The sequence below is a fragment of the Rhea pennata genome, chromosome 29, assembly GCF_028389875.1.
Source record: "Rhea pennata isolate bPtePen1 chromosome 29, bPtePen1.pri, whole genome shotgun sequence".
NCBI classification, from domain to species: domain Eukaryota; kingdom Metazoa; phylum Chordata; class Aves; order Rheiformes; family Rheidae; genus Rhea; species Rhea pennata.
The window spans coordinates 2,449,030-2,465,436 of record NC_084691.1 but is presented as its reverse complement, the minus strand read 5'-3'; the positions used below and the strand labels follow the sequence as shown (position 1 = coordinate 2,465,436).

Sequence of the window (16,407 nt, the reverse complement as noted above, 5' to 3'; positions counted from 1 at the left end):
AATGGTCTGAGTATCCTCTCTCCTTACCAAGCTCGGTGTGTGGTGGGCTGGATGTGCGCACCGCTGGCATGCAGAGGAGCCTGCTGCTTGTGGGAGGATGCGGGGGATGCTGAGAGCGTGACTGTGGCTAAATCAGATCCTTACCCGCTTGGATCATCCTGGTTTATCTCATGGGCCTTTCTTGTTCCCCACAGGAGTCTCCTCCAACAAGATCGAGACGTGGCTGCAGGACTGTGGGTGAGCTGGCCAGGGCTGTGGGGTGCAGACAGGACAGCTCTAGGGATGCCCCATATGGGGTCTGTGGGGGCTCTGGAGGTGTCTCCCGTACAAGCATGACTCTGTTGTCCATCCTGCTCATAAGTGCAGTTATTTATCCCAGGAAAACTCAGCAAGCTCTGCCTTACACTGGCATTTACATCCAACTTTCTGAACTCAACCATGCAGCATCTCCGCTCTTTGGCAACTTCTGGTTTCCTCAAGTGCAGAGACATGGTCAGGCCTGATGCCTTCAAATGCAATTCCCACGGTGCTTTCTGCACCCTTTCATAATGTCACTGCAGACCACAGACGCAGCGAAGGCCGTGGGATGACGCTTGGTGTCTGCCGTGGTCGCTCAACCCGGGAACCTGTGGCTCATGCCTGGTTGTTCCTGGAAGTTGCACAAGAGCTGCAACCGCTGAGGCTGATGCGCATGTGTGTGAGCGAGCGCCAGCGGGACCGCGGCATCCCCCGCGCTCCTGGCTCACCCCTGCACAGGAAACACAGATGGCTCATGGCCCCGGCTCTGCTGCGCTCCAAGGCCACAGCACCTTAACCCAGTGCCTTGCCAGTGCAAGAGAGCTGTTCCCACAGCTGGCGTCACATCAGCGCTTCCAGGAAATCCCCATGTGGGTTGGGGCTGCCTTCCCTGCAAGCGCGCAGGCCCCACATAGAGCCACCTGCAAGCCTCTGACCACAGTCTCCTTAGGTTGTCATCCAGCCCCAACCTTGTCCCTGTCTCCTCACACAGCCCCTGTGGCCTAGCGCACTCGGTCAGGACCCACCATGCTCAGGCATCCCTCTCCACCCCCTGGGATGGGAGCAGGCTGTAGTAGGGCTGCGGGGACAGGCAGTGCTGAGGAGGGACATCTGAGTGGGAAATAACTGAGTTTTGTTCTGGGCCCAGGTCATCTGTGGAGATCCTGCCAGAGGAGCTGTGCTTGCTGGGCCCCTGTGGTACGTAGACTTTGCCCCACACCGACTCTGCCCTGTGAGGAGCTGGGGTGCCTGGGTGCTACTGCAGAATGCAGATGGGGCTGTTCGTGGTCCCTGAATCTCCCCAAAGCCCATTTAGCTCGTGGGCTGTGCATAAGGCATGTAGAATGATGGGGAGACCAAGTTGTCTCTGGCTCTCTGGAGAGGATCAAAGCCTGCTGGGTGGCAACTGATGCTGTCCCCAGCTCCAGAAATTCTCCGTGTTTCTCTGCACCTCTCAAAACTTTGCTCTCTTGCAGGATGTGGGAGCAATGGGACCAGCTTTGAGGATGATCTAACACTGGGAGCTGAAGGTATCAGCCACCTCTGGGCACAGCAGTGCCTTGAGGGTGGTGGATGGCATTTCCTGCGAGTATCACTGTCACCTCAGGGGCAGAACAGTCCTGGAGGAACTGGAGGAGCAGGGGTCAGACAGGAGCAGACTGATGGACATTGGTAGCTTTTACTCCAGAGCGGTTTCGATGAGACTGTGGCCTGGCTGCCTGGGAAGGATGTATTTCTCCAGAGTGGGTGGTGGGTGTGGGACCTGTCCCAGGCACTGCCCACGACCCTGCCAGAGCTGTTGAAAAGCTCTGTCTCACTCGCTGCCTCTCTGTGTTTCCTTTTTCCAGCACTTCTGCTACCGAGGAATGATAAGGCTGCGGGCAGGTGAGATTTTGGGTCCCTGGAGGTGCTGTCCGTGGGCCCGAGGACAGCCACCTCTCCTCATCTCCATGCATGCAGAGTCATCTCGCTCTCAACATCCCAGCCCCAGTACCCTCGGCCCCTGCCCTTTGGGTAGTCCGTGCTCCCAGCACAGTCCAGTGTGGCCCAGCACTGCCACTAAGGCTGGTCCCTTGCACCTTGCATGGCCTCTGCAGGCCCAGCTACTTGACCTCCAGTGATGCCCACCCCCCGTCCAGTTACCATTGCTTCTGGTGGTGGGTTGTCCCCATGCATGGCAGGGATCTGCTGCAGGCTGTAACACTACCTGGTTGCTCTTTGCCACAGAGCTCTGCAGGACAAGCACCTCAAGCTCGGGCACAGCATGGCATCCAGCGTCCTCTCCAGCATCACCAACAAGACCAGCTCCAGGTAGGACCATGGGTTTCTAGGTAGGATCTGGCACAAGGAGAAGGGGAGTGTGAGACAAGATCCCTACCACCAGGGGACCATGTCCTGGTGTTGAGCTGGTGCTGCCATCTCCACAGCATCTCTGAGGTCCTGCAGTGGTGGCAGGCAGATGCCGAAGAGATTCTCTACAACCTGGGCTTTGTGCAGAGTGAGCCAGAGGCCATGGCCCGCATCCCAGCACGTTTCTTCTCAGCGCCCTCACAGGCCAAGGGCATTGACTTCCAACTCTTCCTGAAGGCCCAAGTGCAGCGCATGGAGATGGAGGACCCCTGCCTGATGCTGGCCAGTGAGTGACACATGGGCCTCTAAGTCCTAGCTGGCAGGGGCTGCCCTGAATCTTGCAGACAGCAGCAGGGGAGTCAGTATGAGGTTGGACCTCAATGCTTGGCTACCTCTACTGCGTGTTCTGGAAGAGAGCTTGCGTGTGGGGGTTGGATGCATGTAAGTCAGCAGGAGATAGAGGTTTTCCATCAAGGTGGCTGTGTTCTGCCCCTGCTTCTGCTCCTTTGGGATGGCAGGAAAAACATTCTTGTGCCTCAGTTTCCCCATATGTGAGTCAGGGAGAGCAAGACCTGCCCTGGGGGAGCATGCTGAGCCCATCCCATCCCTGCTGCAGCCCCACAACAGCCTGACTTGGCTCCCAGACTGTGGGTAACTCCAGGAAAGTCGCACTGATGACTTTGGCCAGCCCCATCCATCCACCAAGCATCCCTCACCTGGCCTGTCTGTCCCTCCTACCTCCTGCTGCCCAGGTCGGTTCCAGCAGGTCCAGGCCCTGGCTGCGACAGCTGACGCGTTCTTCTGCTTGTACTCCTACGTCTCAAAGACCCCTGTGCAGCGGATCTCACCCACTCGCCTCATCTGGGCCTGTCCTGACATCCCTGACATCCGCATCACCCCTGCCAAGCCCGAGATCTTGTCGCCCGTGGACCGCTTGAAAAAGGCCGTCTCCAGGATGTGCCTGTACACATTGCCACGGGCTGGAGAGAGTCCGCGGAGCCCTGGCCAGGTGCACACCACTCAGGGCAGCCGGCCCAGCAGCCTGGGCAAGGTGGTGCAGGAGGTGCTGGAGCGGGCCAGGGAAGAACGATTTCGGTTTGACCCAGCTGATATCGAGAGCTCGGAGGGGGCCACCACTGAGATGCCTGTGGGAGCCTCGCAGTGCCAGCATGGAGCAGAGGGATCTTCCTTAGTGTCACCATCCCTGCAGATGGCTCAAAGTGTTCCCACATGTCCTCGGCATGGCAGTGAGCCTGCCCCACTGTGCTGTAGAGGGGAGCGAGAATCACCACCAAGGCCAGCTCCACTAGAGACTCCAACTGGCACCAAACCAGAACATCTAGAGTGGCCCTGTTCCCAATGGCAGGCGAGCAGTGACAGCCCTACAACGATAGCTCCTTCTTGGGCTCAGGGTGCTGAGGAGGCAGACGACAACCAGACGGACCCTGCAGCCACACAAGCAAACACCACCCTGTCTCCAAGGCCAGGCTGCACAGCCATCCATGCCAGCTGGATGTGGGTCACCCCTGAGCAGCCAGAGGGGCTGGGAATTGAAGGAGACTCTGGCTTTGGCTCCAGCTCCTGGGGGACCTCACCCCAGATGAATGCAAGGTCCACACAGTGCCCCCTACACTGCCCAGACAAGACCTCAGACCTCTGTGGAGCATGTTCCCCTTGGTCAGGCAAGCCGAGATCCGGAGGCAGATGGGGCAAGCAGAGCAGGGGGCGGCCCCACACGTGCAACCGAATGGGCAGTGAACGGAAAGAGGGTGATGTGTCAAGGCGACAGGCTTCAGTTTTGGGAGGCATCTCACCTCTCCATCCCAGCTGGGCAGAGACGCGTTCCCATGAGACTGTGGACTCCTTCGAGATGGAAGAGGTGAGGTGACGCTTGGAGGGCCCTGGAGTATGGTGCATGGGAAAGGGACGGCTCCCTATGGGTCATGGAAACACTCAGGGCACTGTGCAGACCTGCAGGATGGACACTGAGGGTGGGAAAAGGGTGTCAGCGGGTGCAGAGAGGAGCAGGCACCAGGGGAAGGAGTGGAGAGGAGAAGGGGGCTGGGAGTGAGCAGGAGCAGCGCACAGGGTGTTACATGGGACTGTTTGGCTGGTGGATAATCCAGGGTAAAACGCCATGAGGCAGAAAAGATCTGGAGCAGTAAATGTCCCTGGTGCGTTACTAATGATTCAGGCTTTTAGGATTTGAATGATTTAGAGCTTCAAATGGAGCCTTTTCCAGGAGGGAGCTGGAGCTGTGGGCACATTGTCCTGCTCTTGCACTCACACACACACATGCTCATACGCTTACACATACACACACACACGCATGCTAGTGTATTCTTGCACACCCACACCCTCAAATGCATACGCATGCACACCTAAACATGCACACTAATGCACCTTTGCATATGTGCACACATGTACATGCACACACATGCATGCCTGCACACATGCATGCACTCATGCACACACACATCCCAGCCTGTCCTTGCAGCCCCTGTCCTGGTGCAGCTCCTCACCAAGCCCTGGTGTGTTTCACCTGAAGGTGCTGAGTGCCAGCGAGGATGATGGTGATGCCCATGAGGAAGCAGGTTGTTCCCTCACTCCTTCCATGAGGGTCCGAAGAAGTAAGTTGTGAGATATCTCCATCTGTGCAGGGGCAGAAGTGGCTGTGGGGAGCCAGTGAAGAAGCAGATCATTGGTGGGACTGGGTCTAATTTAAGCTGTGCTGATCCCAAGAACCCCAAGAAAAGCCTTTGAGTCTTGTTCCTGGAGCTTTGAGGAACAGCAGAGCTGGGATCCCATGGAGCATGGGTCCATGAGGAGGTTCTGGCTCCCAGGATCTGTCTCCATGCTGTTGTCTATCTCTCCCCTCTGCTCTGTGCAGCTCCAGTGAGCTTGCTGCTGGCAACTGTATCTGGAGCTCGTTCTCCTCCATGCAGTGAGTGCTGGAGTGGAGCAGCCCTGGTCCTTTCCATCAACCCAGGCAGTGCTGGCACAGGAGCACTGCTCCTGCAGCCCCTGAGCCAAACCCAACTCAAGCTTCTCACTGGCAGGAGCTATAGTCCCCATGGGACCTTCTGTGCTGCCAGGTTTCCAGGCTGGAGTCTGCCCCGCAGTCCCAGCGCATTCCGCTGGAGTCGAGGGCAGCACGCTGAGTGCAGCCCCCAGCAGCGTCCTGGCATGTGCTGGTGGTGGCCAGGCCAACCTAGCTGTGCACCCTGTGCCAGCATGTGTCCCCCGTGCCCTAGGCGCTATGCTGCATGCCAACAGCGGCCAGTCCGACAGCAGTGGCTTTGTGGAGGAGCTGGTGCCCAGCCAGCTGCCCGTAGACCAGCCCCACAGCACGTCCTGCTCTCCGTTCCCCCGACCAGCGGCGGATCTGCGTGGGACAGACCAGACGCCGTAAGGCCGAGGTGCCCCTTCGGACTCAGATCACACCGACTATGACTCCAGCACCACCAGGAGCCACAGATGGGTCATAGCCTGGTGCAAGAAGGATCCTACCACTGCATTTCAAACACAGAGACTATCCCTATGAGACAGCCAGCCAGGGACCGAGCACAGCGTGTACACCTGTGTGTGCGTGTGCATGTGTATGCACGTGTGTGTGTGTGTGTGTGTAGAGGCACCTTCTGGGTGTCTGACACAGAAGATCTTTTGACTCAGGACTTTTGCTCAAATGACACGAGCATCCCTCCTCCTCCCAACCTGCCAGATGGCACGGGGCCACGGCTTGGCGGGTGCCAAGGCGGGGTGGGGCACCTTGCTCAAGGCTGCCAGTGCCTCCAGCAGGCAGAGCCATGGCATGTCCTTGGCACAAGAGGAAAGGAGTGGGGATGTCTCCCCTGCCCCGTTTTTTGGGGCCTCACTAGCACTTTGGAAACGGTATGTTACACATGCTGTAGCACTTGTAACACTAGGATGGGGGGGAAGAGCCAACAGCACACTGGAAATAAAGTTCCCAAAGGGATGGTGTCTGTGTCCCTTCCTGGAGGTGATGGGCGGTCTCCAGGCTGAGGCAGATGGGATATAGTCCGAGCACAGTACTGCTCACCTTGTCTGAAGCATCTGAGATGACAGCAGTCATCACACATGATGGCTTCCCCAGTATCTTTGGACAGTGTCTCATCAGCACGAGTCCTTGCAATGCCCCAGAGGAGCATGATGTGGGTGTTGATCTGCCTCCATTCAGCCCTGGATGTTCCTTGGGACAGAGAAGCTGGAATAAGGCTCCTGGGTTCCTGTCCAACCCACTACAGACCTGCTTTACTGTCCCACAGGCACGAGAGGGCTGCGTGCAGCTCCTGGCTCCCAGAAGGGCTGAACTGCTGCCTCCCAGCACCTTATGGACATTTATGGCCAGGCAGTCACTGGTGGGCAAGAGAGAGGAGACACTGAGCTGGGCTTCGGATATGACTCTAACTCTATAAAAGTGGATGCTGTATGGGATCTTTTTTACCTCTATCTTCTCTCACCCCTCCTAACTCTCCCTTCTGTTTCCTTATCTGGGTATTTTATGACTCCAGGCCTGTTCTTCATCTTCCTGTTGCCTTATCTTTACAGCTTGTCTGTTCTTCCTCTCCTTGTGATCTGGCCATTTGAACGAAACCGCACTACGATGCTCCGCAGCAGCGAATGCTGGCTGTTCCCTTAACCCCTCTTTTGCTGCTCCTGCTGGTGCCTTCGCACATGCTCCTGCTAATGCTGCACCCAGGCTGATCTGAGTATTTCTGCTAATGCGTTTCAACACTAGGTGCCAGGAGCTAAACGTGAGGTAGGACACAGCAAGCAGCTCCTTCAGCTGTGCTTTTTTGGTGACTTTGGCCCCAGTCAATGTGGACGCTGAGCAGATCCCGTGCCAGACAATGATTCCCAGCTCTGTGGGGTGGAGGATGTGGGAGGACTGAGTGGCCCAAGTGGCTCTGGGGATTGAACGAGACCCAGCATTAGGGACAGCAGTGACTGCAGTGCAGAGCCAGGGGAGAGGAAGGGTCAAGCTCTCCGTGCAGCATGCTCATGCATGGGGCTGCGTGACGGACTCTGCGAATGGTCCTGAGCTGCACTGTGGAGGGGCTGTGGGTGCAGGCTGGGCAATGCGGTAGCAGCAGACTGGCTTCTGTGGGGCTCCTGTTGGCTGCTCCAAGGCTTGCTGCAGGTTCAGGACCTAGCTCTGCGCCCGCCACATGATGCCACAGAGCCCTTCCAGATCTACCCAGGGGACCAGGACGGGTCAAACCCGGTCAGAGCCGTGCGACCTCAAGAGGGAGTTTCCATGCTCCCCAATCCTGGCTCTCTACAACTGAGATATTAGCCCCATCTGGGGTGCTTTCAGTGCCCGCTAAAGCGAGGTGATGTTGAGGTGCTCAGCACTTCCCATGGCCAACCCCAAAGCCCAGTTCCCAGTGCAGGATCCCCTTCCCGTCCCCCGCACTGCTGGAAACTCTCCTGAGCTCTCTACTGGAGGAAAATTTCTTCTCATCCTGGGCCACTTCTCCATGCCCCTGGGCATTGCCTGTCCCTGCATTGCATGGGGAGCATGTCCCCCTCCATCACACGCATGACACAGGACCAACCACGTTCTGCACCCAGCTCCCTGTCCCCCGGTACAGCTCCCCAGGAACCCAGCCAGTATCACCCCACGTCCCTGCCAGGCACCAGTCCTACTCACATCCAACGACCAGGCTGCCCGCCAGCACCAGGACACGCCAGGATGGTGCTCCTTGGGGAAGAAGCACCCTGCAAAATCATCTGCGAGCTCCCTGTAGCTCCCTGTAAATGGCCTGTGACCCTCCGCTTTTGGATGCCTTATGGTGAGAGGAGGGAGGACACAGGCCTCAGGACATGAGTGTTCAAATTAATGAAAAAGGAAAGTCCTAGTGGGTAAATAACCCCCAGGACTTCCCAGTGGAGAGCAGCCAAAGAGAGGATTAGCCTGGATTATCCACGCAGTCCCTGCGGCAACAAGTCTGACTTCAGCAGCCGATCCTGACTGTGCCGTGGGTCCCCTTGGTGTCAGCCAGCTGTGTAGGGACTGTATCCAGCCTGCCAGGGCTGCTTTGTGCTGGCTGGAGCTGCCCAGGGCTGCGCTTTCTCCGCCTCTCCAGTGTTGGCAGAGAGGTCTGCATGGGACCCAAGGACACTCCAGACTTGGAGACTCCTGCTGACCAGCTGTGGCTTCTGGCTGTGCAAACAGGCTGGGGTCTCTTCAGCGATAACTTCCCACCCCCCCCCCACAATCTGCCTGGACCTGATTCATCGGATGAACGGAGCAATAACCTTCACCAGCCCCTTTTGTTTGGATCAGGCTTTGCTGAGCAGGTTCTGGATGTGGCTGTATGGATTATCCTAAGAAAGCCTTGGAGAAGCATGGCTGTAGCTCAGCGTGATCTGTTCCCGGGGACATCAAAGGCCAGCTTTCCCAGCAGTGCCTGCAGAAGCTGACCAGATGCTGCTGTCTGAGCAGGAGCTCAATTGCCTCAGGGCCAACCACCATCTCTGCACACCTCTAGAGCAGAAAACTGTGCTCTCCTCCCACCTGGGCCGTCTGGGAGGGAAGAGCCATGTGGGATTTTGTCCAGCTCCTAAGGAATTGTTCCCGTCTTACACTGCAGCCTGGTTTTCCAGGGAAATATTATCCCCCCTGGAAATAACATTCCTGTTTTCCTCACAACACTTCCAAAACATTTGTCAGATCAGACTGGTGACAGGCTGAAAACCAGAGCACTGAATTGAACACCCTTTGGGAACTAGTTGGCAACAGGGGTGGGGCATAAGACATGTAATAACATCTTAATTCAGCTTTGCTGCAGAAATGAGTAAAATTGGAACCTCTGTTTCATTAAATTCCATGTAAATGTTGAAGTTCTTGGTACTTTTGAGACCTGAGCCTGGGGTTTTTAGGCCGATCTGCTGATTTCACGAATTAGCCTGGTAGGATGGAATATATTGTAAATGACATATCTTAAAAACGAATAGTCATACTAACATCTTAGTGATAGTATAGAAGTATTGCTGAGATAGGATCTTGTCCAAACTGTATCTTGGAGCAGGACTGTCACCAGCACCCTCCACATCTCCTCATAGGCCGCTCAGTCTGTTCTCAAGGTCACGCAGACGTATGGGAGCATCACAGAGCCAGGCCAACCCCAGCCTTACACACATGCTCTGCAACCTCTTCACACTGGATATTTTAACATTTTGTAATTGAGCCAGAATCCCAACTGTGACCTGTGTTTGCTCAGCTCCGCTCGGGGGCTTATTGGCTTCAAACAGCAACGTGCATCCGGGTGCCTGAAATCCCACCCCAGGGCAGAGTTAGGGATGCTCAGAGATTAGTCTCTCACTCCTGTTCCCATAGAGGATGAAGAGATCTCAGTGTGTGACCCCAGCCTTCTTCCAGGGAGTCTCAACCAGTGGTGACTGCTACAAGCTGAAAAACCTAATCTCAAGGCAAACAAAGTGACACAAACCCTCCTTTGGGCACTGGACAGGACAAATTAATGGAAAATATGAAGAATTCACTCTCTGTCTCTGACCACGAGACACAGCAAAGGCTCTGTCTGATGTTACATAGGACAGACAGCATGCCAGGGTAGACTGGGAGCCATGCTGGGGAACAGGAATCATGAGGGATTTAGGGGTGAAAATGGATAGATATATTCTTATCTCAGTTCCTGGTGTGGTAGGCTCTCACAAACACAATCTATAATCTTAGAGACCCTGCCTGGGTGGGGACAATGTGATTTTGCAGGTTTTAGACTGAAAAAGGACTTGAGATTGTGCAGAGAAGAGTCACAATATTCATTTAAAATCTGAAAAAAACACAACCTGCTGCCAGGCACAAAAGGAACTTGATGCTTTTGCTCAGGCAAAGGATGGAGAAACGACTCGTTGTGCTGTAGGAGTGCCTTCCCACAGAAAACAGAGAGCTATTTGGTGTGGCAGAGAAAGAGAACAAGAGCTGCAAGCAGGGACCATATCATAAAAGTACATCTGGAAAGCGCTTACTAAAGCACCTGATCCACCTGCCCATCCAGGCATGATCCAGCCTGCTTGAGCATCTCCTGGGGTAGACGTGTCTATGTATCTTGGGTATCATCCTAGACAGTCTGAGCTGGGGACCTGCTGTCATTACCTCTATAAAGTTTTCCCTGAAGTTGTATCTAAATTGTTTTCCTGCAGTTTAAGTCAAGGCACATAGACTAGAGGTCTAAAATCACTGAGATGAATCCCTACCTGTACGCCCAGGGGCTGCACAGTGACTGCTGTCTGTGTCTGCATCTGAGCAGGTCACGCTACGCTGCCTTTATCCTTGCAAGATGCTAGCATGAAGTTCATCCCACCCCCTGTACGTGTCTAACACAGGTCTGACGAACCGAGCTGTAGAAGCATCTCATTTTCCCCAGTGTCAGAAGAAGACAAGCTCAGATGGGATGCCTGCCTTGCAGCTGTCTGGAGAGACATGACATGAATCTCTCCCTCCTTGGCTCACGTATCATTCCAGGAGAGTGTTTGTTTGTTAAGCAGCATGGGGAGATTATTCATCCGCATGTTTGCAATTCACAGCAACCTTCACTCTTCCCTGCAGAGCTATTGCCGCCCCTCTTTCATCTGTATAGCTCATTTTTCCTCCCTGTGCTCCAGCCCCTACCCCTGTTCTCACTGCATCAAATCCTGTTTGACTCAACGATTGCTTCAATCAGTAAAGATATTCTGAGCTCAGAGTGTGTCCCAAAAGGTGTGTGGACTCTCCCAAAGAGCGGAGGAGACTCTCTGTCCCACTTGTCACTGAAACATGGAAAAGGAGCTAGGTTTGGACAGGGCCCAGGTAGCCCCATGAGAATGCTCCTGCACCATCCCTATCCAGCTGCTACCCACTGAGCTGCATCCAGCTTTCCAGGCAGGTCCATCCTACACTCAGTTTATCTGAGTGTGCCACATTTATCTGCACCATGTTTTCCTGATTCCAGAGGCTGCGTGTGACTCAGTGTGAACAGCCCAGCACAATCTTCACCGCTTCCTCCTCTGCACAAGGCCTGTTGTTATCAGAGACAGAAATTGGGTTGGCTTCGCATGATCCCTTCCTGCCAAGACTTCATTGGCTCTCGTGCATCCCTTTGCTGCCTCTTACTTGTCAAGTGGCAAGAAATGAAGTGACCCTGGTTCAAGCTGCAGAGCAGAAACAAGCTCCACGATGACCTGGAAAAGGTCTGCGGCTTGCAGTGTTGTAGACAAGACCACCTTTCTGCAAGACAGTTTAGTCAGACAGCAAAACATACACAGAGCTTATGGCTTATGCACTCTGTGCCCGGAGAGACTATGCAGTGAGTGGAGGGCTGCAGAGTAGGTGGAGGCCTATGGAGTGGGCAGGAGGTGTGTACTCTTGTGGACTGTGCTGGGGGACAATGAAGTTTACTGGGGTGTTACGGAGTAGATGGTGGGATTACAGAGCGTATGGAGTGACTATGAGGTACTGGGGAAGTATGAGGTATCCTGGGCAATTATGGAGTGAGTGGGAGCTATGGAGTTTATTGGGGAGTAGCTGGACAAAGTTATTTGCATCTGGTGATAGTCAAGAAGTTGAGTGGAAGATGTAAGGTTCACCTCTGGCCTTGACATCTCTACATCCATGAAGATGTTGGCATCGCTTCTCAAGAGCTGTAGGAGCCTCAGCTCCCAGGCAGAGGACTCAACCAAAGCTGGGAAATGGTGAGGTGTGTGCAGAGCTGGACTGCGGAGGGACCCTGCAGCCTGCCAGGGATTTGAGACTCTCAGGAATTGCTCCTACAAGTGGGACTCCCACTGGGGTCTGGGAGTCCTGTGTCAGGGAGGGTAAGGCACTGCCCTGCTTAGAACACAGCTGGGAGATAGAGCTACTGGAATGGCAGGAGCACCATGGGGAGGAGGTGGCTTGTTCTAGTGTGTTTGGGGTTGGCAGCAGGGGCCAGATTTTCTCCCCAGAGGAGCTGCATCGTTAATCCAGGATAATCCTTCCCCTGGCTTGGTGCCTGGGCAGAAACATCTTCCCATACCTGGAAACTTTCTGTTGATGTGACTGTGCATCCTCAGGCCCTCCCAACTCTCGCTGATTGGTGCCTGCTTGCTTCATAAGGGCATAGACCACAGCCTGGGCTCAGCATCTCTTGTTTGCCTGTGGTGCATGTCTGAAGTCCTCAGCTCAGGGACGATGAAGTTTTGGGTTCTTCTGGTCCTGGCAGGACTTGCCTGCGGCTTGGTTGCTGGGCGTGAGTAGGGCAGGTCCCCAGGAGGGACATGGGGGCACCGGGGTGGGCCCTGCTGGAGTGAAGGAGAGGGCCAGATAGTCCATGCACTTACAACGAGGAGCTGGGTGCAGGGTCTGGCAGGTCTCTCTGTCATGTTCGTGATGGCAGAGGTGCTGTGCACCCTTGGCACCATGGGAATGAGCACCATGGCACCTGCCCTGGTGCTCAGAGAAAAGGCGTTGGAGTGAGAAGGGGCTCTCCTCCAATGGAGAGCTTAGCAAGGACTTCCTGCACTAGGAACCTGGCTCTGGGATGAGAAACTGGGGGGCTGCTCCTGGGAGGGGCCAAGCATCCCAAGATCATCCCTACCTTGCTGAGTGTTGAAGGCACCCAGCAACCTCTGCAGATCTTTACTGGGCTCCCAAACAAATCCTTGCCCAATCAAGCTCTCCTTCATCCTTTCCCTGTCCTCAATCTTCTGCTCTTCTGCCCTCTTTCTGAGCATCCTCATGCCCCTTCATAAACAGGCTGCTTCTGGCAAGTTGATAGACCCACAGGAGGGACTTGCAGAAACCAGCAGGTCCTCTCTAATCACCCTGAGACCCTGTCCAGGTTTGTAATGCCACTCTTCTTCCATCTGCAGTTGCTGTTGATGAAACACCTCCCGCAGACTCTGGTAAGCTGGGAATCTTATGTACTAATCCTCTTCTCCAAAAGATCTGGTGGCTGGGCTTCAAGGCAGAAGTTTTGCCTGGGAGGATGGGAGCTTGCACCCTCTTGGTTTTTCTCTTGTTCTGTAGGTTGGCTTACTCCTAGCAAGTGAGTCATACTCCTGTATCCCACTTCTGCTTCCAAGGCATAGAGTAGACAGAGAGGGATCTTGGACTCATGGAGCACAGACTATGATGACATGAACCTATCACTACTATGCTTGTGCTTGAGCCCCCCAGGGATGAGATAGTGCTGATCTCCACACTGCCCAGATGGGACTCAAGTACAGGCATGTTATGGGATTGTCCCCAGCTGACACATGCACTAGTATTGAGCTCCTTGAACTTGGCCCTGGACAGGGTGTCTGTGCCAGGGCAAGATGTGCCAGGCATCAGGGCCACTGGCTTTTGTGAGTGAAAGGGATCATGGAGGAGGACCCGTGGAAACTTTAGCTGCACTTTGGGGAGTTCAGATAACACCATTTCATTCTACAGGTGATGATATAAAGGAAAGGGCTTCAGAAGGAGCTTTGGTGGATGTTGCTGACCTGCTGGAAAGCATTCTGAGATCTCTGGGTGATACCCTCGTTGGGACGGTGCGGCTGCTGTTTGGTGGAAAAAAGCGTGCGTGGGGTAGGTGGACGGGAACAAAGGTCAGGAAGGCTTTGACATGGGGTTTCAGGCCACCAGCATGGACTGTGCTGCAGTGGTGAGAGGTATGTCTAGCTCCTTCTGACTCTTCCACACCAGGTGATAGTGGGAGACATAGTGGGGGGGGGGGGAGTGGGGCTATGAGAGGCATGAGCCATGGGTGTTGGGAGCCAGCTGAATATTCCTGTAGGGGACAAAATGCCTGTCACAGTGCAGCTGCGGGGTGACTGGGAACTGTCAGGTCTCACCTCTTCTGTGTTTTCTCTCTTTCAGAAGGCTAAAGGGCAACCAGTACAGTAAATATCTTCCTTTCTAAGGTAACCTCCCTGGGGACCCCAGGGACTTGGGATGCCCAGTCTCTGGTACTGGTACAACTCAAGGCCTGGGTGTTGGGTGGAGGGATGTTCTGGAGGGCATTGGGAATCCTGGCCCAGGCTGAGCTCTGGGTGCTGGGGTGGCTGAGATGTTTCCACCATGGGATGGGGTTTTATTGCCTGTGATGCCCTGCTCTTTCTCTGCTCCTGCCCCAAGAACCAAGCAGTCAAACCTCCCCATGATTCCACACTAGGGTCTTTTGAGGCCATATGTGTTATGGCAAATTATCTGGGGTCAGAGCTGGGCTGGGAAGGTTGACTCAGAGCAAGATTCGGGGCAACCAGTGGGAGGTCCTCCATGGTGCCACTCAGAACCATTCTTGGGGCCGGGTGTGCAGCCCTGTGTCGTGAACGTGCTGCACAGGGAGCAGGATACCTTGTGCCCTCCCCTTCCAGGCATCCTACGACATCCCTGCTTCTGCACAGCCGTTGCTGCAACTCCCTGATGCTGGATCTCATTGAATTCCAAGTGCTGCCTGTGACACCAGCTCCTCCTGTCGCTCTTCTTGCATGGGATCCATTCTGCATGCTCATTACCCGTGGCAAAAGCTACCAATAAAGCAAAATTCAAATAGCTGCCTGTCTTGTCCTGCCTGATGTTTGTCTGCCTGTGACTTGTGGCTGTGAGGAACTGAAGCACAGCTCAGCTGCCCTGAGCCATGAGGTTGTCCCCCAGTACCATTCCTGACTGCTGTGACACATGAGCTCAGTTACGGCTGAACAAATCCCCTAAATCCTATTTCCTAACTTTAGCTTATAGTTTCCCCAGAATATAGTTTTTGTGTATGTGGGGGCTTGCACAGGCTTGTGATGCAGGTATATGTGGGCATATAATGAATGTATATGTGCACAGGTGAATGCACGTGTGTGTTTAAATATGTATGTTCCTGCACGAGTACATGTGGGTGCACGTGTGTGTGCCTGTGTATCCTCATTCCTGTGCATGTGTGAGTGTGCACACAAGCATGTGCACATGTGCGTGGGCTGACAGTGGTTTCTAGACAGCTGGAGAGCACTCTGCGATGTAAGGCACACCAGCCTTGCTCTGACAGGCCTCCATTCCTTGAGCAGTGCAGCGCATGCTGTAGACCCAAAGGTCACCCCCAGACCAGCACACGTCCCATGAACCCTCCTGGGACTCCAGACAAATCCTTGATGCACTACACTGTTTGTATCCCAAGGCCTGACAGGTTGCTCTGTTTAGGGCTCTGTCAATAAAGGCAGGACCAGGGACTCCCTGGAGTCTGGGAAGGATGTCAAGGAGCTGTAAAGGCATCTGGAGATGCCAGTTAGTACAGATTATCTCAGATACACAGAGTTCTACCTGGTCCCAGGCACAACCTTGGGCTCATACAAGACACAGCCTTGAAGTTGCCATGAAGGCAACTTTGCCGGGAGCTGCTCATCTGTTCTGGGTCTTCTGGGCTCACCTCACAAGAGATAAAATCCTGAAGGGTTCCTGATGGGACCATATCAGCACTAGACATGGATTGATCATGAGGGAGCAGCTCATGATGCAGAGAGACCTGCAACGGCAGAGAGATCAAACGACTGCTCTGAAGAAACAGGACAAGTTCCACCCCTCTCTCAGTCCTGCCCAACTGGCGGTCTCACACCCGTGATCACACCAGACTCACAGTCTGGGATTGCTGGGTTTCCCAGGGTATCAACTTTCAAGCTGCCTCCACTCTGCTGGATACCCCTTGTCCTGCTCCCCTCTGCTGATGTCTGTAACAGCAGCACTCTGCAGCAGCCCTTGTGGCTCTGAGGACTGACAGAACTCACTAACCCTCCTGAGACCCATATGGGTCAGCTCCCACTGACTGCACCTCCCACCTCACAGCTCACAGGAGCCTCCCATGAGCTCTTCTGTCTCCTGTTCTGTATTTTAAAGGCTCGCTTTTGCTGCATAGTGCCCTGCACTGTTGCAAGCAGGAACCCTTTGCTACTGTGTGACGTGCTCGTCAGACAGAGAAAACCAACATGGGAAGGACTCAGATGGACGCGTCCCCTGGGCCAGAGTCTGCATTCCCTTCATAGAGGGGTCTAGTCCATGGTGTGATCCAGCTACTAAAT

General features: G+C 54.6%; 1 protein-coding gene and 1 long non-coding RNA gene across 6 annotated transcripts; both read left to right on the top strand.

Annotated features, from left to right (window-relative positions):
- The first annotated feature begins 142 nt into the window (after window positions 1-142).
- On the top strand, window positions 143-6,326 carry TESPA1 (thymocyte expressed, positive selection associated 1). Of its 5 annotated transcripts, XM_062597444.1 has the most exons (9): window positions 143-237; window positions 1,166-1,215; window positions 1,494-1,547; window positions 1,866-1,902; window positions 2,245-2,328; window positions 2,445-2,653; window positions 3,120-4,246; window positions 4,865-4,997; window positions 5,622-6,326. In XM_062597444.1, the coding sequence occupies exons 5-9, from the start codon at window positions 2,282-2,284 to the stop codon at window positions 5,777-5,779; spliced, it is 1,674 nt and encodes a 557-aa protein (XP_062453428.1). In that variant the 5' UTR covers window positions 143-237; window positions 1,166-1,215; window positions 1,494-1,547; window positions 1,866-1,902; window positions 2,245-2,281; the 3' UTR covers window positions 5,780-6,326. The 5 variants fall into 5 exon arrangements, with proteins under 5 accessions (XP_062453428.1, XP_062453425.1, XP_062453426.1 ...); XM_062597441.1 differs by lacking the exons at window positions 143-237; window positions 1,166-1,215 and adding an exon at window positions 1,625-1,689 and having other exon boundaries at window positions 1,493-1,547; XM_062597442.1 differs by lacking the exons at window positions 143-237; window positions 1,166-1,215 and having other exon boundaries at window positions 1,505-1,689; window positions 4,916-4,997.
- Window positions 6,327-13,127: 6,801 nt separating this feature from the next.
- Window positions 13,128-14,903, top strand: LOC134152258 (uncharacterized). Its single transcript, XR_009960981.1, has 4 exons — window positions 13,128-13,272; window positions 13,802-13,939; window positions 14,231-14,274; window positions 14,728-14,903. It is a non-coding gene; the product is annotated as an uncharacterized LOC134152258 (long non-coding RNA).
- Window positions 14,904-16,407: the final 1,504 nt, after the last annotated feature.